Raw genomic sequence first — 23,147 nt, forward strand, 5'->3', positions numbered from 1 at the left:
AGGACAAAGGGATTAAACAGCTTCAAAGGCACAATCCTGTTTTATGTGCTTCTGAAGGAAGCACTGTTACAGACTGCCACTTGTTCTGCTTGCAGCTAACCTATTAAGCAGGGCAGAAGAAGCTCTTTATTGGCTGTGTCTCTTCACCTTGAGCTTCATTTTGACTTTTCCGACCTGAGCCCAGCAAATCTCCTGGGCACATGTTAATAGAGCACAAGCAAACAGCTCTGAATGCAAACACCAGAAGCTCGGAGGGCAATCAATATGTCCCTCACATTTCAAAACCAGGTTCTCTGCCTGCTTCAGTCTTGCAAAAAGCATGGATTTTTAGAGGACAATTTTAACAGCTTACACCTCCAGTTTCCTCACAGGGAATATTTTACATTAGATAAGTCACTGGCAAAGAAAAAAAGGTTTGCAATCTAAATTTTCAGTCTTTCTGAGACATTCAACATAGCTTTCTCCTGTAACAAATTCCAGTCTCCAGGTATACCATGGGAGCTTTTGAAACTCTTTGAGACAAGTACTTCAGAATTGAAAAATTATTACCAATAATCCTTACACTTGACTTTTTCTAAGGGACATATTTAACACAGCTGGAAGCAGGTGAGAGCCAGACACTTCAATGACTATTTACTGTCAAAAACATGGGTCATCTCTTTCGTTATGTGCTACCAGCTTTGAAGGAGTCCCAGGCAATCCACAGCGATTTACAAGCTTTTATCTATTAACTCACAGATTCTTTAGGAGCTGTGTCAGTGGTCAAAATAGCCACCAAAATGATGTATACCACATGCCACTGGTATTTGCCATTGTGTCACTTCCTTTCTACTAACAGTAGAAAGGAACAGTAGAATACACTGCCAATGTATTGGGTTTACATGGCAAGGTTTTGGTAGCAAGGGGGCTACAGAGGTGACTTCTGCAAGAAGCTGCTCTAAGTTTCCTCTCTGTCCAAGACATCCAATGTCAGCTGGCTCCAAGATGGACCCCACTGCTGGCCAAGGCCAAGTCCAGCAGTGATGGTGGAAGTGCCTCTGGAACAACATATTTAAGAAGGGGGAAAACTTGCTGCAGAGGAGAAACTGCAGCTGCAGAGAGGAGTGAGGATATGTGAGAGAAACAGCCCAGTAGACACCAAGGTCACTCAGAAGGAGGGCAAGAGGTGCTGCAAGTGCTGGAGCAGAGGTTCCCCTGGAACTCCATGGTAAGGCAGGCTGTGGACGTCCACAGTGGAGCAGATATCCACCTGCAGCTCATGGAGGACCTCATGCCAGAGCAAATGGATATCCGAAGAAGTCTGACCAAATGGGAAGCCTGTGCTGGAGCAGGCTCATGGCAGGATCTGTGTCCTCATGGAAAGAAGAGCCCGCGTGAGAGCAGGTTTGCTTCAGGACTTGTGACCTGTGAGGGACCCATGCTGGAATAGTCTGTTCCTAAAGGACTGCACACATGGAAGGGATCCATGTTGGAGCAGTCTGCTCCTGAAGCAGTGCACGCCATGGAAGGGAGCCACGCTGGAGCAGCCTGTTTTTGAAGGATGCACCCCATGGAAGGGACCCATGACAGAGCAGTTTGCAAAGAACTGCAGCTCATAGGAAGCACCCATGGAGAAGCTGGAGAAGTTCAGGGAGGACTGTCTCCTGTGTGAGGGACCCCATACTGAAGCAGGGTAAGAGTGTGAGGAGTCTTCTCTCTGGGAAGAAAGGAGCAGCAGAGGCAACATGTGATGAACTGACCAAACCTGCATTCTCCATCCCCCTGCACTGCTGAGGGGAGGAAACAGAGAATTTGGGAATGAAGTTAAGCCCAGGGATGCATGGGGGGGAAATGGTTTTAAGATTTGGGTTTATTTCTCATTATCCTTCTCTGATTTGATTGGTAATAAGCTAACTTCCCCAAGTCTGTTTGCCTGTAACAGACAGCAATTGGTGAATGACCTCTCCTTGTTCTTATCTCAACCCATGAGCCTTTTGTTATGTTTTCTCCCCGCTGTCCAGCTAAGGAAGGGAGTGATAGAGCAGCTTTGGTGGGCATCTGTTCTCCAGCCAGGGTCAGCCTACCACAGCCAGTAATTAGGTGATCCTAATAAAAGCATTCTGCCTTCTTCTTTACTTCCTCCCTCTTCTCTTAACCTACAGGTAGGATTTATTTGTTTTCTTAGGAGATGACATTGGATTGATATTCTGAAAATGCAGATTAATCTACTTCTCCACAGAGAGGTATTTCCTCCATACTTCAGTCCTGAATCATTTTGAAGTTTGTATAACCCTCATCACCCTATCAATCCAGGACCTCAATTTGCCACTCATACATATTAAGCATCCCATTGCAGTGCATTGCTGAACAGAGACTGGCAGACACAAACACACATTACAGTGGTTTGCCAAATTGTCACTTCAGCACCATAAACTTTAATTGCTGGCTAAAAACCTCCCAGCTGCAATCTTTGGCTTTGACAGTATCAGCAAATGGCACCAGCTATCACGACAAACCCTTAAAAGACTATGATTTCTAGATAGGCACTGAATGAATCACACTTAAGATCCTTACCTTCCAAGGCTTATACACTTCATCTTGCCCAGCAGAGGAAAGGAACACTGAACCATAACAGAAGATGCTAAGGACACCATTATTGTAACCCAGTAATGTTTGCAAACTTACGAAACCTGTACCTTAAGTTCCACAAAAATGCTACTATCAAGTTTGCTCAACTATCACGGATTACGTAAAACTATTTTCCATCTGAAATAGCCAAAACTTTCACACAACAGTGGGCAAGAACAAGAATAGTTGGCATGAATATGAATCATTCCTAACTGAACTTAAACATATTCCTCTCAGCAAGCAGCACCTTCCTGAATATTTAGCATGAGATTGGCAACTATTTAGAGTAAGGAAAAATGAAATACATTCCTGAGTACTGCACGAAATTCCACAGACGGATGCATAGAAAAGACTGGAACATGGTGAAATAGAACTGGTCCCATGTTAGCCTAGGGACTTGCATAATAATACACTCATAGAATGGTTAGGGTTGCAAAAGGACCTGAAGATCAGCCAGTTCCAACCCCCCTGCCATGGGCAGGGACACCTCCCACTAAACCATGTCACCCAAGGCTCTGTCCAACCTGGCCTTGAACACTGCCAGGGATGAATCATTTACCACTTCTCTGTGCAACCTACTCCAGTGCCTCACCACCTTCACAGTAAAGAATTTTTTCCTAATATCTAATCTAAATCTCCCCTCTGTCAGCTTAAAGCCATTCCCCCTTGTCCTGTCACTCCATGTCCTTGTAAAAAGTCCCTTTCTAGATTTCTTGTAGGCCCCCTCTAGGTACTGGAAAGCTGCTCTAAACTGAACATAGTACTCCAGGTGAGGTCTCAAGACAGCCAAATAGATGGGGAGAATCACCTTCCTTGGCCTGCTGGTCATGTTTCTTTTGGAGCAATAATGCAGAGCCATACATACACAGGGGAGACAAACACAGCTGCCTGGAACATACTACTGGGGCATATTAGGTCAGTTAGGAAATTGGAAATGGAGGATATAATAGGTAGAAGAGAAACTGAAGTAAAGAGCAGAAGAGGGAGGAAAGTAGAGCATAGACTGCAGATAAGCAAACCCTTACAATAAATGCAAAAGTTGGTTTCCTAGTAAAAGGATGGGGAGGTTCTTTTGATTCTCTCTCACAAGTTAAAGAAAAAGAAATGAAAAAATATGTTCTGCTATTTGTAGATATTACAAATATTATCTGATTATCATGATATAAGAACAATTCCGAGTGGAGAACGTGTTCAACTTTCCATCATCTAGCAAACAATCCTTATTCTTCAATTTAAGGATAGGGCTACTTCATTTCTCCAAGGTCAAAGTGGAATCTGTGGTTGATCAATTGCTAGAAAACAAAGAGCAATACGATGCCACCCAAAAGCTCCTCAACTTAATTCCTCCACAGTTAATTAGGAATACATTATGGTCAGAAGTTTGGAAGGCAGCAGGTAAATCCGGAACATCAGTCTAAGCTAAAATGTTATCGCACAGCATGAGTGTTACTAAGAAACCAGGATATTTCACAAGACCTTTACATTAAACTCATATTTGTTCCTTAATTAATGAAGAGCAATAACTGCCAGGATACTTGGGTAACACAACACAAGTTTTCTTCCCTTGCAACTCAACTCAAGTCCTGTTAGAATACAGATGTCAATGTATGGAAATGCTTTGACACAGAGAACATGGTCGTCCTTTAAATACTGCTGTTTTGCCCTCCGAGAAAAAAAAACTGAAACATGCCCTGCAGCATTTTCTCTGCTAACCAGGAAGGCCAGGAAACACAGGCTGCAATTCAAAATCCTCCCATCACTTCAACACTATTTTCAACAAACACAGAAATGCTAGCACTACTACCTGGAGTCATCCATCTTTCAGTCTGTTTTTTCCCCCAAGTATTGTTAGTTTCTGTGAATATTCATCTATATCTTCTCCAGCCAAATTTTAAATATTTCAAAAAGTGGTGGTTAGAGTGAAACAAAGTTAAGCTACTCATGTCCAGAAGTGCTACCAGAATGTGCACATACCTGCCAAGAAGAAGTGACAGGTAAGATCTTATCATAAAGCAAAAGAAAGGTAGAACCACGGTATGTCCTTGCTGGCTTTGTGACTTCTGTGGCCTTCCCATTTATCAATCTATTTTCTGCAGGCACCATTAGCATATTTCACCAAATAAAATTGCTTGTAAACATTAGAATCTGAGTGACATTATGCAATATCAACATATACTAAGCTACATAAATGGGACTTGTCCATGTGAAACACGAAAGGAAAACAGAACCGTATTAATGGAACTGCCTCCACTGCAATTATTGAATTTATTTTGGAAACAAACCAAAGCCACTTGCATTCTAATACAGAGCATTCATACAGGATTGTAATGCAGTTTCACAATTCTACTGACATTCATACCTCTGTACAACCTAGATGATTCCTAAGCTTTCCCATCCAAAAATTATGTGCACTGTCATGAAGGAGCGATTTGACTGTGTACATAAAGCAGATTCAAATCCTTAATATTGCCTGCCTAAGGATGCCTTATGATTTAGAATGAATCAGTGTTTGCTGTTTTAAGAATATGGATTAGTTTTACAGAAGTGATTTTTTTTACAGACATTTTAATACCACACCATCATTAATTCTGAGACTAGTAAGAAAAGCCCTGGCAAAATAAATCAGTCCAGCTATGCTACAATCAAAGAGACACATCACTTCACTGACAGTCCCACTTCGTCTGTGAATTCGAAGAAACAGCTAACAAATGCTTTCTCTTAAGAAGGGGACATCAGTTATTCAGCACCTGAGCAATGTGGATCCCCTAATGGAGAATCTCCCTCCCCATTCTTCCACTCTCAATCCACCTACATACATTAAAAAAAAGGAAACAGTGCTGTCGCTGAATGTTTGTTGTGCTCTGCAGCAGTCACTCATATATTATGCATAGATCAAGAAATAAAATTGTAAGACAAAAAGTAAAACCTATCTCAAACTACATGCTCTTCACATATTAGTATTTAAATAGAAATTTGAAAGCATTTATTTTCTGGTTGATGTTCAGTTGTGACTACCTGATTAGGCCTTCTCCTATACATAATCCAGAACTCTTGTGGAAAGTTTACTGTCTGCTGTTTATCTTACCAGAAACCACAGTATGCAAGCTTTCTAAGCCACTGCTGTAATTGTTCCTACAGATCAAACAAGCATGAGTCTCACATCAGAATCATGGCTGGGCTCACCCTGAAACGACCAAAAATCTCATCCCTGTGCACTGCATCACACAGCAGGACTGGTACTGCTTGGCTCAAATATAGAGGGTTAGACCTCTAGTTGCTTGGGAGGCTTGCTAGGGATCTAGACTACACATATTTAATCATAAATTTCTCCATTACCTACTGTGACCTTTTATTACAGCTATCAATAGTAAGAAGTAGTTGAAGAGGGCAATTAGATGTTGCTGCACCCCAGCAGCCTACTTGCTACTTGTGTCTAGAAGAAAAGCATCAACTTCAGTGAAGGCTATTTCAGCACTTGCCATGCCAAAATCTTACTAAAATTTCTTTGCTTAATTCAAGGCTTGACTTTTTCCTTGTGGCAAGCTCTAAAGAAAATGAATAAACTGTCTTATTTCAACAAAAGAACAAGAATACAAGCCTCATGTAACTCACACTTACTGTCCTGTTTTTCTTGGGGTCTATTAGCCTTGTCAGACATCAGACGGCCAATGGCAGAAAATGTAACGGAAAGGTGGAAAAACCTCTCTAATTCCCCTTCTGAAGGAGGAAATTGGATATCTCTGCTCCATAGCTTTTCTTTTGTGTTCTTGTGAGCTAAACTTTACAATCTTAATTGACTCATCTACAGGAACCAAGATGGGGAATAGTGATCCTTCAACAAGGCAAGCATCCTGTACAGAATACTAAGCACAACGATAGCCAGAAAACTTCGTATTCTATCAAAATGCACCTAAATTCAGATTCTGCCATGATTAGACCTATTTGTGAAACCTTATTCATAAAAAAGTACATTAAAATGAAGTTTTAATATTTTCAAGAATTTTCCATGTGGCATGTCAGCATTATAGCAGAGTGGGAAATAAAATATGTAATATATATCTCAAAAAGATAAAAAGACACAAAATGAGAAAATGCCTCTTTGAGCTTTTTCAAGTACTAAGCAAGGCATTTATATTGTATGAAAGTAGCAAGGGGACTATTAAAATAGTGATGGGGACTTTAATGTTGGCATTTAAACTTCGGGAAGTGCTACCCAAGATAACTTCCGTACAAGTCGAATGTCAATCTTAAGTTTCTGGTTATTTCGGCATTTGATTTCTATAGAAAGATTTTACATGCAGACAGCAGTTTAGAAAAAAATCAAAGTGTAAAGTGAAAGGAACAAAAGATTTCAATATTCATTTGGGTTTTTTTTTTTGGTTTGGGGTTTTTAGCTACCTGTGATAATTAAAACTTCTTTGGGAACGCTCAGGAATCTTAGTCTGCAACAAGACAAACCAGAAATCTTTGAAAGATGTGATGTCACTTGCATTTCAAAAATGGGTGTCTAATAAAGCAGAAAAGAAACCTCCATGCCACCGCTGAAAGAGAGACACATTTTCAGAGGCACTTACAGGGCTTGCATCCCTTCTCCCAGTAAGACTGTCCAGATGAACAAATAGCTGCTGGCTGGAGCACACTGTGATGCTTTGTGTCTTAATCAAAACTGAGCTGCTTTCACCAAAATTAAAAGGTGTTTCATCATGTCTTAATTCTCAGCAGTGCACAATGTCTCATGGATCTTCCCTGTAAAAAGGATGAAAAGGCTTCCACATATTGGTATATTTGATTATGGTGATTCCAAGCAATGTATAATGTCGCATGTTAAAACTGATTCTGACCAAGAAAAGCAGTAAGACAAGAAATACTCTACACCTGTGGGGTCCACTGCACTGGATGTTTACACTAGGATAGCATTTAAACCCTAAGGATTCACATGAAGTACAAGCTGGGAGGGAGGGAAGAAGATACAGCAAAGTTACCTTGCTTTCATTCTATGTTAACTTTCACATTAAATGCAGTTAGCAAAAAAAAACGCTTAATGCCTAAATTGAGTCTTTCCACTTCCACTCATCTTTTCCTCTGAAAGCTTGGTAATTAAACCAATGAGCTGTATTACCTGCTCTCTAAGTATATTACCTATCTGCATGTTAGCTACTACTGTTTATTATATGTCTGTGTTTAAATTGCTACTTACTGTAAACGTGTTAAGCTAAGACAGTTTAGAAAGGAAAAGGATTTAGCACCATAGATGCCAAACATAACCCATATAGATCCCAAACATGGTAAGGACAAGGCCTGCTCCTCTGTTTAGTAAGGTCTACAGCACACAAAACATGGCTAACTATATCTTTGCATTGAAGCTCAAAGTATCTTGAGCTTTCAACTTGACTGGGGATTTTGGTGCTGTAACAGTATAAATAAAATCATAGAATTTACCACTTGATTAATTCGTGAGATGCTACAGAACCAAATGGCATTAATTTGCTGAGATTAAGAACTTCAATTACTTAATCACCTACCTGAAAATAATAAACTTTGTAATGCATATTTTGTTCTCAGGAAATATTATACACTAGATATTCACTAGCTCATACCCCTCCATACTAGCTGTATCTATATGTTTATGCTGTGCTGAAAACAGAATATTCAAAGGATTTCACAGCTTTCTTAACTTGGGAAAAAAGTTTTATATGTTAAACACAAATATCATTAATCTTCCTTTAAAAAAACCTCAATTCATTTTGAAGCACGCTTACAGTGTACGCAGAAATAAAACATGCATAGATACAGAATATATTTAAAACAAATGTTTTATCTGTATAATTCAACTCATCAGCTTATCATCTTAACGGAGAGAAGAAAGCATGAAAAAGAGAAGCAGCTTCTTCTCTGCTTCCAGGAAGAGTCTCAATTATCACAAATAACAGTATTATTATGAGCAGGTTTTAAAATTAGACCCAATTTTACAACTAGTTTATTAAATGCTATTAATTTTTAATAGGCTGCATGATAAATGGTAGTGCGCATTCGAAATACTTCATAAGTAGATGCATGCTGCCAGTGCATAAAAATTTCTGGAACCCAAATAATCTTAAGAATTGTTTTGTTGTTTATTGACATGCTATTTGCAGTTTGTTAAACCCTTTTATATTTAACTCAAGCCTACCAACTGCCACTACCCTTGCTGTGTCAAGCAGTGAGTTTCTGCAAACGCATAAATGCCCTGGGCAATCCTCTGATGGGCACTATCAAGTCAGCCCTGCTGGTCTTTAAACTGTCACACTGCACTGCCTTTTTACGCAGCTTCTGGAGTGGGTAGGTGACAGTCTGGCATGACAGCAGCCCTCTAGCCTGCTCTCAGTTGGGTGGTTAAACCTGTGCTTCATGGTCCAAAACATGCTGATATTAAAGGCTGCAACCTCAGGCAAGCTTCTCAAGAAAGCATTTTACCAAGAATCAGCTTAGCGTTTCCTTTGCATAAATACTGTTGTATCCTCAGGTAAAGAAACACTACGACTGCTTTCAAGTAGTTGAAAGTCAAAACCAGTCATACCACAAGATTGCAGGCTTTCACAAAGGCAAGCAGATCACTAACAGCAGACTCCAGCAATGACCATCAGTTTAGACAGGCTTTCAGACACATGTTTGAAAGCAGCCAATCCCAGCAAGAAGCAAGGAGTTGGACTCTGTCCTTACAGTCACTTCCAACTTGAGGTATTCTATGATTCTATATTTATTCCACAGTTTCTGATCCTGTAATTACTGGCAAGTAAGAAAACTCCTCCAGTTGCATGGAGGTTGAGTTTAAGCAGTTCACAGAATAATTCAGGTTGGAAGGTGCCTCAGGAGGTCACTATTCACTACTGTCAGTTGCAGGATTTGGACTTGATTATGTTCAAATAAGAAGTCTGTATCAACTGGAAGAAATAATTTGTCACAAGTTTAGAAGTCAACTGAAATAACAGATTACTGGCTAATGCTTTTCAGCCTTCCATGCACAGATAGCCTGTAATCGTGCTTCTATCCACTTTCACTAAATACGCTTCACTTGCAATACCCTGTCAAATCCCATGACTTGCTTACACTGTGTAAACAAGGTAAGTGCTCCTTGTGCATATGGGATACACAGCCATTTGCTTTGATGTTCAACTCCAAATAGATGTTCATAGGAAGAATAACCTGTCAAAGACACTGGCTAGCCATGCAGAAGCACAAGGAATGAATTTGCTAGTCACAGTCTCTTATTCCCAGCTTATGGTAGGCTAGAGATATCACAGCCTTAAGAGACATAACCTTACAGCAATAAAATATACAGTTACATTGATACTTTGACAGTATGCCTCACTGACACCTTCCCCTAGTTAAGAAAGACTCACTCCATTTCTTACAAAGCAGAATACCTGTTGTCCCACTGGTATTCAGAATGATCATACTGGTCCTCACACAGCTGTCAGTTTTACAAGAAAATCCAAGCAAAAAATAAAAAAGAACGAAAATCTGTCTCCTATGCCTCTGAACTGCACAGGAAGACAAAAATACCTGGTTCTAGAGTACCTTTACGTAGTTCGATTTTGATTTTAAATTTCTGAAATGGCTACTCATCTGCAAAACCAGTGAGGGACACAGATTCAGAGCAGTCTGCTAGAAGCTATAGATACAGTCAACTAGACAGCCAGAATGCATAGATGACAGAGTATCAGTCTAAAAATACCAGTATCAAGAATCAAATAAATGGCTTTGCATATCCAAAGAACAAAGCACCATTGCAAAATAATTATTCTATTTATAAGGCTCTGGAATAGTATGCATGTACATTATGGATGTTCTTTAATTTCACGGATGTGATTTTTATTCTGTTACAGCTATCATGACTCATATTGAAGCTACACAATATACAGAACAGAATTAAGTGAAAGTCAGAGATTTACTTCATACTTTATAATTATAAGTATCTATCTATATATATTAACATTAAAAAAGACTAGGTATGGTCCATACTAAAGCAGGTAATTGCCTGTTACAGCAGTGATGATCCTTATGACACTGTTTGAAGAGCTATGAACAGAAAAGAATATTCTTAGCATCAAACTACAGAGAAGCTTTAGCAGAAACTAAGGGTATAGACTGCTGTGACCATGCTTGTCACCATACTCATGTATTCCCTGGAAGTTCATTAGATACTCGATTTTGTAGATCTTCAACATTGCTTTTATAAGGGACCATGGCCTTATCAAAAGCAACATTTTACTTACAACTGAACAAAAAAGAGACTAAAAAGACTGCAGGAAAACTGCGAAACTGCTTTGAAAGAGAATAAAACTGCTTGTGAGATGTTTTCAAGACCAATCCACCACAGTGGAGAGAATGCCTACCACAATGTCATAAAAAGTTTTCCCCCCAAACTGAAGCACAGATAGGATTTGTCAGACAGACAGAAATGCACTTCAATAAGAGAGAAAGAAGAGTTCTTAAGGATTCAATTTTAACGACTCCTCTGGACATTAACTGGAAATAAGAGAACATGATAGAACTTCTTCATGCTAAATCCATATGACACCCATATTTTTGTACAAATACTAGTATTCTTCATAATTTATTTTTTTCTTTAACACTTAAATGATCATGCAGAAAACAGTACAGGAGGGGGTTATTTGTCTCTTCTGGGCCATTTTTGTCTCAAACAGCACTGTACACATTTTGGAAAGCATCATTTCCACCAGCTATGTGGGGTCACTTTTCACCTAGCGTAAGTGCAAGAAAATAACCGCAGCATATAAGCAACCAAAAAATGTAGTAATGCTTTTTATTGTGCAAATACTTAATATTCACCTTGGTGCTGGAATAAAAATATCCACAGAATGTTTTATAGGATGAACTAGAGCAAATTTAATTTGAAGAGTTCGGAATAGTTTGGAGGCATATTTGAGCTTCATGTCACTATATTAATGGAAGATAGTGACTCTGAAGCTGGATCTTGACTTTAGATGCAATGTATCTAACTACTGACTGGATTGGTACACAAACCCTTCTGCTCTTCATCTACAGAGGATACAAATTCTGCTGTTAAACCTGAGATTTTCTGTTTGACCTTTCAGCTGTAGTGGCTTGCTTTTCAATTATTGGGGAAAATAATTATCTTCCCATTCAACTGTACAGCAATCCTACAGCTGCTGGCCCCTACCAGAGACTGAGTCCAGAATCACCACTAGGTTACACTGTAAAACATGATCCAGATTCAGTAAGACTTTTTAGGAAGGTAAGGGTCCATGCTTAATCCTACTCAAGTTCCCAAATCCTGCAAGTCACTCAAAAGACAAGCAATAAACAGCAAGTGTTTTCTTTGTGGCTCATTTGTCTAGCATTACACAAATCATCCTGCAGTCATACCACTGACAGACACAAAAGAAAACACTCCATCTGCCCTTCAGTTCAGAAAGATGAATTATCTTCCACTTCTTCACCTGGAAAAGACTGTAAATTAACAAACCTGTTTGGCCAACTGATCCTTCTTTACCAAGCCAGTGGCTGCAGCAATGTTCCCTGCTCCTTCCACTGTCTTCTGGGCCACCGCCGTCACTCCTGTTACCACAGCTCCCCCAACATTAGACACTTGCTCTTTGGTCTTCTCAGCCACTAAGGAGAAGCAGAAGATGGAAGAATACGTTATTATTATAGCTCTGGCAGCTGTAAGTTTTTCAGAGAATTGTATCTATCACTGACAGCCCAGCATGAAGAGCTGTAAGGCCATTACAATTTGTGTACCCCAAGTGGATCTTAAAGAAATGAGACTATCCATCAGGTAACACTAGAACAACAGAAGTAAAAATAAGCCTTATTTGTGGCTCAATTTATTTCATGTGAAAGACATTTGACACTTTCATTCATATCTAGCTGTACTTCAGGGAACAGAAGTCATTACTTAAGGGCCTTTATTATGCCCAACTCACTGTGCAACATACAAGAACTGCCTTCAATATATCCCAGTTTGGAAATGCATTCCGATTAGACCACCAAACACTTACTGCATGTTACAGAGCACAGAAGAAGATTTTTTTACATTACTTAAAAGCCATTGATTATTATTTTCTTAAAATATACTTGATTAATAAGCAGAGCTGCTGTTGTTCAGAGAATTTCAAATACAACCTTTTATTCATTTCTCTGTTATTTTGTCCCATTGCTGATGTGTCCATCTATAACACGTTAATCTACAAAAAGATTGAATGCCAAAGATGTCAAAGCAAACTGGATTAATAGCTAACTTCTAAGCCCCAGGGAAACACCTCATTTAGCCTACATATACATCAGCAGTTGCCATTTTACCTTTCAGAATATCACAGGGTTCTTTCTGCTAATTCATCCCCAAGGGCTCCTTCTGACAGCAGCCTGCACTATAGTGAAACCACTCTATGAAAAGAGATGGTATGACTTCATGCCTTAAAGTTACACAGGCAAATTTCTGGCATAAAGCACATTTACTCATGTAAACAAGGGGCTGTTCTTCAAAAATATACAGCAGATAATTTTGTAATTTTAACTAATCCCATACTTTCCTTCAGCCCAAATCCCATCTGATCCATAAAATGTATTCATAGCTCTATTTACACCCTTTAATGAGCACTTGATAAGATGCTGCTTGGCAGATAGGTCACCCTTTTAGAGACTTTTTTGTGACATACGAAAACAAGTCTTTCTCAGGTAAGTTATATTTCATTAATTCCTTACATAAATAGTATCAGCTGTCCATACCACAGGGCATGCAGCACAGACTGCTATGATTGATATGAAATAACAACAATTAGGAAAAAGCTAGAAAGGTAAGCAATGTGCCTACTATGTGATTTTCATTAAAGACGCAAATAATAAGTATCCCCTGACTGAAAATGCAGGCAGATCATTTAACACTCATTCTAACTTAAAATAAAAAGTTAGTAAACAATTATCTCTAATATGACCAAAACCAGGAGCTTTTGTTATAGAGTGGGACAACAACAGACTACATACATTGTCTGAAATTAGAAACAGAAAGTTCGTTCTGAATATCCTGCATGCTAATAAGATACAAATTCACATGAAAAGTCATTGTATCCATTCAGTATTCTATTGCATGCTTTTTTCCAGAAAAAAAAAAAAAAATAATCAAAAGTAGGTTTTGCTGAAAAGCAAATGCTGCCCTCAGGGAAGGTTTGACATAATGCTAGCAAGTGCAGAAAAATATCAGTCAAGATGTCCCATTTGATTACTATCAGCTACAGACCATGAAAAGCTCTGGACTGTAGACATAAAGTTTATATAGGAAGCTTTTCACTAGTTCTTGCAAACATGTATCTTAAGGTGTAACACATCATGTCTTCCAAAAAGCGTTAAGATCTAATTGTGTACAGTCTTTCAGAAACAAACTCAGTAACATTATGAGACAAACTTGTTAACATTCTCATGTTATTTAGCATGGTAAGACAAAAATCTCAGAGCTATGTAATAAAAGTAGCATCTTGCAAAAATACATTTTAAACTTGTATTCTATAAGAAATCTACGGGAAAAAAGGAAAAAATAAAGAGAATAAAGAGAAATAAGAGATGTGGTTTGGGTAAGTTTCAGTATTGTTTTTTATTTTCTGTCATCTCTTTCCCTTTCTGGCAGAGAAGACAAAACCAACAGAAGATATATAAATCACAATCCTTTTTATATATTTTTTTTCTCTTAATTTTCTTGTATAGAAGATACATACACTGTTTTGAAAATTCCTTTTTCTAAAGTACACTGAATGTCAGAACAGTTAAGAGATAAATTTAGCATGCTTGATGCTGACAAAGGCTTAGCTGCTCTTAAGCAGACTCTTCCCTTCTCATAAAATGATAAGGCATGGCTGCTCTGTGTTCATTGTCAACAGTCACAGTCTCATCATCTCAAAAGCAAAATACCAAGAAATAAAGTGAAACTGAGTGCACTGTGGATGCTGCAATATAAAACACTTAATTCCTGAAACCACTATTAAAATTCCTGAAACCCTTATTAAACTCACATTCCTCAGACTATCTTGTCACTGCAAGTATAACCATCTACTAAGAGCAACTACCCAATAGCTGCCATTCTCACTATTAGAACGTTTTGGGAAGTCTGTCTGAAGTGTGTTTTCTCCTCCCAAAAATACATTACCCTAGAAAAGGCTCAGTACATGTAAGCAAAACAAAAAAGCAAAGAATCAGGTGGCTAACACTGTACACTGGCACAACAAGAAGATACCCAAAAAAAAGCAGCAACAAAAGCAGTATATTTAAGACTACTTCTATTTCAGACTGTCATGGTTTAATCCCAGGCAGCGCTTTCTGGGGTGGGTTACAAAGAGAGGCTCCAGGTGGGGCTGAGACATAAAGCACATTTTTCACATCTTGTCCTGCCCAAGCTGGCTCAAGTGCTACTGCATGAACCACCTCCCATTTAATTTGTTCTAAAGCTTACTGCCACTCAGGGCCCCCAGTCAAAGTCATTGCGCTTTCAGGTCACTTGATAGGGTTTATGATCAGACAATTACCTGCGATATGCATTCTCAAAACACAAAAACCAACCACAACACCTAAAAAAAATTCCTTTTTTATTAGTTGGTGGAGGTGTTGTTATGTTGTTGATCACATCTCTGGGGGACTGATGGCATCCATCTTGCTATTTTATTCCCAAAACCTGGACATCCTGTGCAGATCCTTTGTCCTTACTTTGTTTTATGGCAAAAACAGCTTTCATAAGAACCTGGATTATTCTTCTCCCCTTTTCAAATGCTTCCTCATGTCATCATTATACTGCAGGTGTTCTGGAGTTTCATCCTGTTCCAGTGCAGTCTGGATCAATCCATGGCAGATGGGAGGGCTGTGTTTCCATCCTTACAGTAGTTGATTCCAAGTGTACTGGAAGGCCCTCTACAAGAAAATAAACTGAATCCTGCACTCTGCTGCCAAAGGGATCAAGAAAAACGCACTGACAATCTCAGTTGTTGCATACCATTTGGTAGCCTTTGACTCCAGCTTCTGTTGGAGTTCTAGCACACCTAGTACAGCAGCACTGAATGGCACTGTGACTTTATTCAGGCTTCAATAGTCCACTGTTAGCCTCTACTCTCCATTAGATATTTTTTTTTTGGACTGGGTGAATGAGGCTTACTGACCACTCCTTGACTCTCCAGTTGTGATCAACTTATGGATAGGAAGGAGGAGTATCAACTGGCAAGACACTGTCACCAGTGCATTATCACAGTAGCAGCTGGCACCTGCTGGTCTTCCACCCACAGCAACCCCACCACAGACAGATCCTCTGAGAGACCAGGCAAGCCGGACAGCTGGTTAATCTCTGTACTGAAAGCAGCTATTCCAAAAGCCCACCAGTACCCTTTTGTGTACGCTTGACTGTGCAAGCACTGCTCAGAAATAACTATCTGTGCTATCCCTGTGCTATCAGCACTGTTTCCAGCACAAATCCAAAACACAGCTCCCGATAGCTACTACAAAGAAAATTAACTCTACCCCAACCAAAGGCAGCATGCAGACACAGCGTAAGAAAGCCGACACAGGAGGTACCATAGAAGATCTGTCATACACTGCTTCAGGAATCAGAGCCCATGGAGATAAACCCAGCCAACTATATACATATCACAGATTCTCAAAAGCACTCTACCAGTGAGTGTCTTCTTTTCCCGTCTCTAAGGAACAGCTGAACACCATCACAGTCCCTATTACCCAAGTGATTCTGTAAATAAGCTCCAGCCTGGTGACCCTTCAGCTCTGAAAACCTAGTGACAGGAGAAGAAAAAATAAAATATGTTCCCAGTCTCATGTATTTTATTGCTTACACTTTATAGTAACAGGGGAAAAGCATTAAGCATGCACAAACAAATCAGTTCAGAACACAGGGGGTTGATACAAACTAATTAAATTATTCTGAATGCCAGGCTGTTTAATGATCTTAAACCATTAAGCCTTTATAAAGTTGATGTCTGCTTTGCATCACGACCTGAGAAACAGAGTAAATCAGCTTGTGCAGAGCTCTGCTGTGCTGTCCACCTACACAGACACTGTCCATTCCAGTAAGTGATCCTGGGATGGTGTACAATGACCATGCCAAGGCTAACTTTGAAATCAAAGTTCTAATGCTGACTATAGCACTGTGTAAAAATTATTAGCTTTCTTTTCTCTACTGCCTATAGACAAATGGGTCAATGATACCAATGTGAAACCTTCAGAGCAATTCAAGATGAAAACTATTTGCTTTCAATTTTGAACAATAAAAGTAGGTGAAAACCACAGGATTTCTCTGAATTAATGAAATTGTCCTTATTGCATTAAATATACTTTTGAATATGTATTTAAGACAATGAGGCTGCTTTAGGTACTTGAATTCATTTACAAAGAGACCATAAATACATTGGGGGTTATTTAATTCATACAGTTTACAGTGAGAAACTTGATGAAGTCAAAACACAAAAGGGATACCAGTGACTAAGAATGTTAACTATTACTAGAATGATCAAAGAATTGAGTAAACCCCTTGACTATAGTTCATGGCTGTTGATACTGTGTCTTGACTTGGCTTCAGGAATGGCTGAAGTATCAAGGGCTTTTTGGCTTTGATCTTTTGTACAAACCAGTGCTTTACTTTGATTATCAGGAGATGGACTGTAATTTTTTCATCTTTGATACTGTACATTTCTGAACACTTATCCCTTGGAGATAAGCAAGATGAATGAATTATATACTTACAATCAAAGGGCAGTAGACACATTAAGTAAGCAGGCAAGTCAGATAGACAAGCTAACACCCTATAAAACCAATAACCAAAACTTCATCTTCGGGAGTTCTGAGAAAGGGTGACCTGACAAATAACATGCTCACCATATTCCTGTGAATCACAGACTGGTAACCTCGTTTTACAGTGTCTTGATGCCACTAAACTTGGTACAATCTGGTCATGCTTTGTTTAAAGCAAGAAACATCTTTATCTATTATTTCCAGCTTTGCAAAGCACCTGACTGAAAAGTGTATTAGCTGTTCAGCACTTTGAGGCATGTCACCTCCCAGACCCCTCATCAGCAAAGGGTTTTAAAAGGCAAACTATTAAAGAATAGCAAAAATAGCAGGACCTTAGAACTCTGACAGCAAGAAAGGACTGAATGCACAGCTGTCAACGCACACACATTTTGATTTGCAATTCTAGTTCTCATTTCACCATCTTCAACCTTGAGTCATTTTTATTGACATGAAATGTGTTATTATGCCTCAGATTTCATATGATTTTAACAGCCTAGTGCATCGTAAAACCACTAAATCTGGTGAAGTCCTACTCCTATGAGACAGGTAGGTCTTTACAAGCACTCTAAAAGGCACCTTTGTCACAGGATCTTTAACAGAGTTAATTTAAATGGGTTTGATTTCTAAGGCAACTTCACTAGCATTTATCAGTGTCTTCATATCTTTTAGATCACTACAATGAGCCCAAATCTGGTTTGGCCCTGCTTGCCATAACAACTTTTCATAGACTTACATTCATTTTTAATCTCTGTTCTTATACCACCAAGCTTCTCTTTAGAAACCATGCTCTCTGGATTTTGCACTAAGTCTCCTCATTGCCACATTTCAACCAGCATGGCCTCTATCCATTTTACATTTTCCTCCAACAGCCAAACATCTTTCAAACAGTTTAACAGGCCAGAAGGAAGCAAACTGTGGCACTGAACCTGTTATTCCCAAGTTTCAGGTGTTTCACTTTGTGTCACCCATTTCTTAAAGTGGGTGAGGAGCAACCACTGTTCTGCCTAAAATTCACAGTAGCTACTCTCAATTTTCATAGGTGGTGCAGCACATAACAGATGTGTGCTTCTTATGTTTGACTTTGCAGCCCGTTTTGTATCTTACAGAACAAAATCTAGCATGTTTTCAAACCTGCAAAAATTCTATTCATCAACTTAGAATTTCTTGTCTCATTACACATGTTGCAATCGCGTAAAGATGAATAATCACAGCCTTTGAGATCAATTCTTCTCTCAGGAGAAGGGGAAGAAGTTCCCCACTAAGCTAGCCTACTATACAGCCACAGTGCTTCAGCAAGTTTCACGGATGTGCAAATGTCCTTGACTTATCCTACCACAGCCCAGCTTGGTGAATATTGCCTCTATTAACCTGCTCACTAGCGCTGTCAGTTGCCGTTTCCAAAACTGTGATAGCGTTAGATATACGTGCCTCAAATCTCATTCTACTGCAATCCTCTACTGGTTATAGTAATGATCCCTCTGAATATTTCTCTTAATTGAAATCTAACAAGCTGAGATCTCAAACCCTGTAACAATAGCATGCAAGTTCAGCCTGAGGTTAAACTCTGAAGGACTATCATAGATGCTCTGTTCAGTTTTGTTACTAAAAACTCTTAACTGACCTCTCAATCATTTATTTGGGTTGTGATATTAAGTATTGCCATTTTTGTACGTACAGCTGTTTATCCTTTGCACAGACTTACGTGAGCACGGTGAATGATACACTGGCTGTACACAGGAGAAACAGAAAGAAGATATCCTTTTCTCCTCCCTTACTTGTCTTCTAATTTCTTGGAGGAAAACCACCTGAAGTTTCTTGACCATGCATTTTCTTGACATCCCAGAAGTCCCATATTCTACAGCAGAAAATGGCATGTTCTGTTCAATGCACTATGGTCAGTTGAGGCTTTCCTGCACACTGGAGATCAAAGACTTATATTCGTTTTGCCACTTACCACAAATTATTGGTTACTGGTTTCAGTTCATACCTAAAATGATCCCTGCAAATCAATTTAAAATGCAAATTAAATCTTTCTCAGTGTAGAATTGCTAACGTGAACATACATGCCCAGCATCAACTTGCAAGTTGGAAAGTGCTGGTGCTTCTGAGAGATTAAGCAATTCTGAAAAACATTTCAAAACCCTCATAACTGTGACAATTCAAATCAGTTTATCTAAAACTGAAATCTGTTTCTCTCCTATAATCCACTTCCCTTATATTTTCCCACCTAACCAGCTCCAGTGGGACACACTGATGACTCACAAGAATATTCTACGAATGGAGAGGATGATATAGCACGGTCACACTGCAGTAGCAACATGACTGTGGATGCAGCAAGCACATCTTACATAAAACTGCACTATCTGTTTGTTGCTGGAAACAGACCTCAGACTACGATGAACAACCACTAAAAGCACAGGTGATACTTGGGTATTAAGTTCACATTGAATTCTCTGCAGGCACAGATGTACTAGTTTAAAGCCCTCTCGATCAGTGCTGCCAGCTTATGAGCAGACACATTTCCCTCGGTGGGACAGGTGGACCCCATCAGGCCCTAGCACACCTTATGTTTCAAAGACTCTAGTGTAATTATAAAACTCAAAGCTCTGGCAGAGGCACCAGCCCTGGGGCCTGAAATTTCTTTTGATCAAGCTTGCATTCTGGTTGCAATATCATTAGCACTCACATGAAAGATTAAGGGTGGGTCTGAAGGTTGTACTATGCTCATCAGTCACCTGGTGACATACCCAGTTGGGGCTCTAGAGGGGCAGAAACTCTCCTGAAAGAGGGTCTAATCTTCAAACACGTGCCTTCATTCTGCTCAGAAGAATAACCGATGACTACAATAACTCACCACTGTTTCATCTTGGTGCTGGCCTCGCACAAGGATTTGGTTGATGTGCCCTTGGTGAAGGTGGTTACATAGGCTTCTATCTTCCCATGTGTTTTGTCCAGCTACCTACTCTGTAATGATACCTGAGAGGGTTCCTCATACAGCTCAGTTCGATGACCTGCCTCCATCCCTCCCTGTCCCCAGAACACTGCCTTCCTCCTGGCACAAAACAGATCCTGGACGCCCCTCCGTTGCAGTCCTGCTGAGCTGGCCTGTGCACACCCGCCGAGGGCAGGGACAGACCCGCAGCTGCGGCCGCCAGGCGGCGTGACAGCGTCAGCACGTGTAAATTACCCGCGCAGCCGAGTGCAGGCTCCGCCCCTCACTGCCTCGTCCAATCAGCGGGCCCGGGCTCAGCCGCGCGGGGAACGTCCCCTGCCGGCGCGCAGTCCCTCCCTGCCCGTGTGCGATCCCCTCGATCCCCTAAGACTCTACACCATAGCTCTCTTAACATCATAGCTACACAGCAGTCAATGTAGCAGTAGCTTGGGTATTTCCACAGGGGCTGCAGCTCTCAGCAGTGATTGTGCAGCTGTGCATTAACGGCTGTGGAGGTCAGACTCCCACCTTGCATCCCAACTTCACCGGGGACAGCCTAGACGACTCAAGCATGGTCCCTACTGTAAGAAGGAGGCTCCTTCTCCATTATTTTCCCCTCTTTGAGTTTTTCTCTTTCAGCTGGCTGCAGTGATTCCTGCAGCCTCTTCCACCAGCACTGGCCCTGTCCACCTATGGGCTCCTAAATCAGGAGATTGAAAGTCCTTCTCATATGCCCAAATCCCTCCCCATTTTGCCTTCCACAGTCGTCCTCTAGTGGCATGCCTCTGCTCCAGATCCCACTTTTCTGCCTCAGATCATAAGGAGACAAACACAGGCACTCAAACCAGCCTTTCAGTGTCTATAGGTCAAAGTTCCACATAGGAAAAAAAAATAAGTAAGAAAGACTTCACTTTTTTAATGCCAACTAATTAATAACTTTCCAGCACAGAATATTTCACCTTTGGCAATGAACAAACAACAGAAAGACCCCAAGTTATTTCCTTCTGTTGAGGCATCTGGTTTCATCAGTCTCCTGGGTCATACCAGTACAACTTGACTGATTCAGAGTATCCCTCAAAAAAACCTCCTCACACAGAAATGAGTATATTAAATTAACATAATTGACTACAGAACAGTTTATGCATTTTGACAAAATGAATGTTGCTTTCTGCCACTCCATTTCCTGTGTTTTTCTATCTTTCATAAATTGGAGTGCTCTCAAAAAAACCAAAAACACAACAAAACACACCACAGACTTTTTAATAGCTAAATGGTTGGTTAATCAAACATAGTGAAGCAGTTGAAATTAAGAGGTAATCGTCTTACCTGTTGTGACACCATGAACAACTCCTTCCTTGGTCCTGGAACCTAAACAAAGAACAATATTAGGTTGAAAAGACGTTATTAAGTACAGACTAGATGGATGATGAAGAGGGATGGATATATAGATTAGATACAGTTACATACAGTATTTTCTAAGACTGTTAAAAATGATAGAGAAATTCAATTTAAGGGAAAGGGCAAAACCATCAATAAAGAGCAACTGTATGAATGTTTATTGACTGTGGAAAGGTGAATAATACTGGAAACACTTCTGCAGTTTATTTCCTATATGTACTGACTTCCTTGACATTTTCTTGATAGCTGTGTTAATTAAACCTCCCACTTTGCACACTCACATGGATGATTCTGGACAGAAACCATGTTAAAGTTCACGTCCTAAGGAGGCTCACACATGCCTTTGTATAAGATCAGAGCCAACTTTCCAGAAGATCCTTTCAATTTCATCTTACAACTCTTCTCCAGATCTCCATTTGTAAGGGTTAACAACTGTTACCGAACTACAGAAAAGCCTAGAGGTTAAAATCATGGGGAGCTGGTAGTGATAGCCAGATTCAGACCAAATTTAATCTGAACCATTCAACAGTAGGTAAGAATTCAAACATGAAAATGCCACCAGGGTCAAACACAAGATCTGCTGCATCCAGCATCCTTCTTGTCAGAGGCACATGTGACAACTTACGTAAAGATACTGCACACAGCAATCTAGAGCTGGTACCAGACTGAGGCATGTGTAAGCAATGTAACCCTGACACCCTGAAGACCAAACTGATTTCTGGAACACCCCTGTAAAAATACCATGACTTTTTACCACACTGCATGAAAGGAAACAATCTCTCATGTCTTCAATGGGAGGAGAAACAAATTAGCACATACTGCTGATGAAAACATAACTCCATGTCTTTTTCCTTAACCAGAATTCTACTTGTCCTCACCGGGTTTTATAATTTGGCTACATTTCAGGGATTAGTAACCATCTGTGGACTATGATGCCTAACAATGTGCAATTGAGCATTACAGAGACAGAGTTTATGCCTTAGTATGCCAGAGAGAGGATGACTCCTTTTTTTTATTGCCAACACAGAGATTACCTTATTTCTAATTCAATTTTTTTTTCTAAATGTTATTCAATATTTGAGACATTGTAATATATATTTCTGATGTTACACTTCAAACACCTATATAATTTTAGATTACATGTAAATTCATATACAAACTCATAGAGGCAGAAATATATTAGAAGAAAATGTATGAGCAGAAATATATCAGAAGAAAACAACCCTACCCACAATTCTTTACAATAATACAATTAAGTTCTGAAATAGAATATAAATTCATTCATCAATATGTCCTACTTGCTACTCGTGACAATTTATGGAACTTAAGCCAAGTATTTATAGCACCATCTGATTGATTACAGCACTGAAAAGGCTCTGTTATCCATGAGCAAGAGCAGAATGCCAATCCATGA

At 39.7% G+C, this 23,147-nt stretch overlaps 1 protein-coding gene across 1 annotated transcript in view; it reads right to left on the reverse strand.

The window, feature by feature from the left end:
* Window positions 1-23,147, reverse strand: part of SNCA (synuclein alpha) — a 68,816-nt gene that overhangs the window by 38,998 nt on the left and 6,671 nt on the right. The window contains exons 3-4 of the mRNA XM_061476950.1: window positions 21,662-21,703; window positions 12,098-12,243 (exon numbers count right to left, since the gene is read on the reverse strand). Of these exons, the coding sequence (XP_061332934.1) occupies window positions 12,098-12,243; window positions 21,662-21,703 (188 nt within the window). The remainder of the gene's footprint in view (window positions 1-12,097; window positions 12,244-21,661; window positions 21,704-23,147) is intronic.

The sequence above is a fragment of the Pezoporus flaviventris genome, unplaced genomic scaffold (assembly GCF_033815535.1).
Source record: "Pezoporus flaviventris isolate CSIRO_AGI_PZ_B2104156 unplaced genomic scaffold, CSIRO_AGI_Pfla_v1 ptg000002l, whole genome shotgun sequence".
Classification (NCBI taxonomy): domain Eukaryota; kingdom Metazoa; phylum Chordata; class Aves; order Psittaciformes; family Psittacidae; genus Pezoporus; species Pezoporus flaviventris.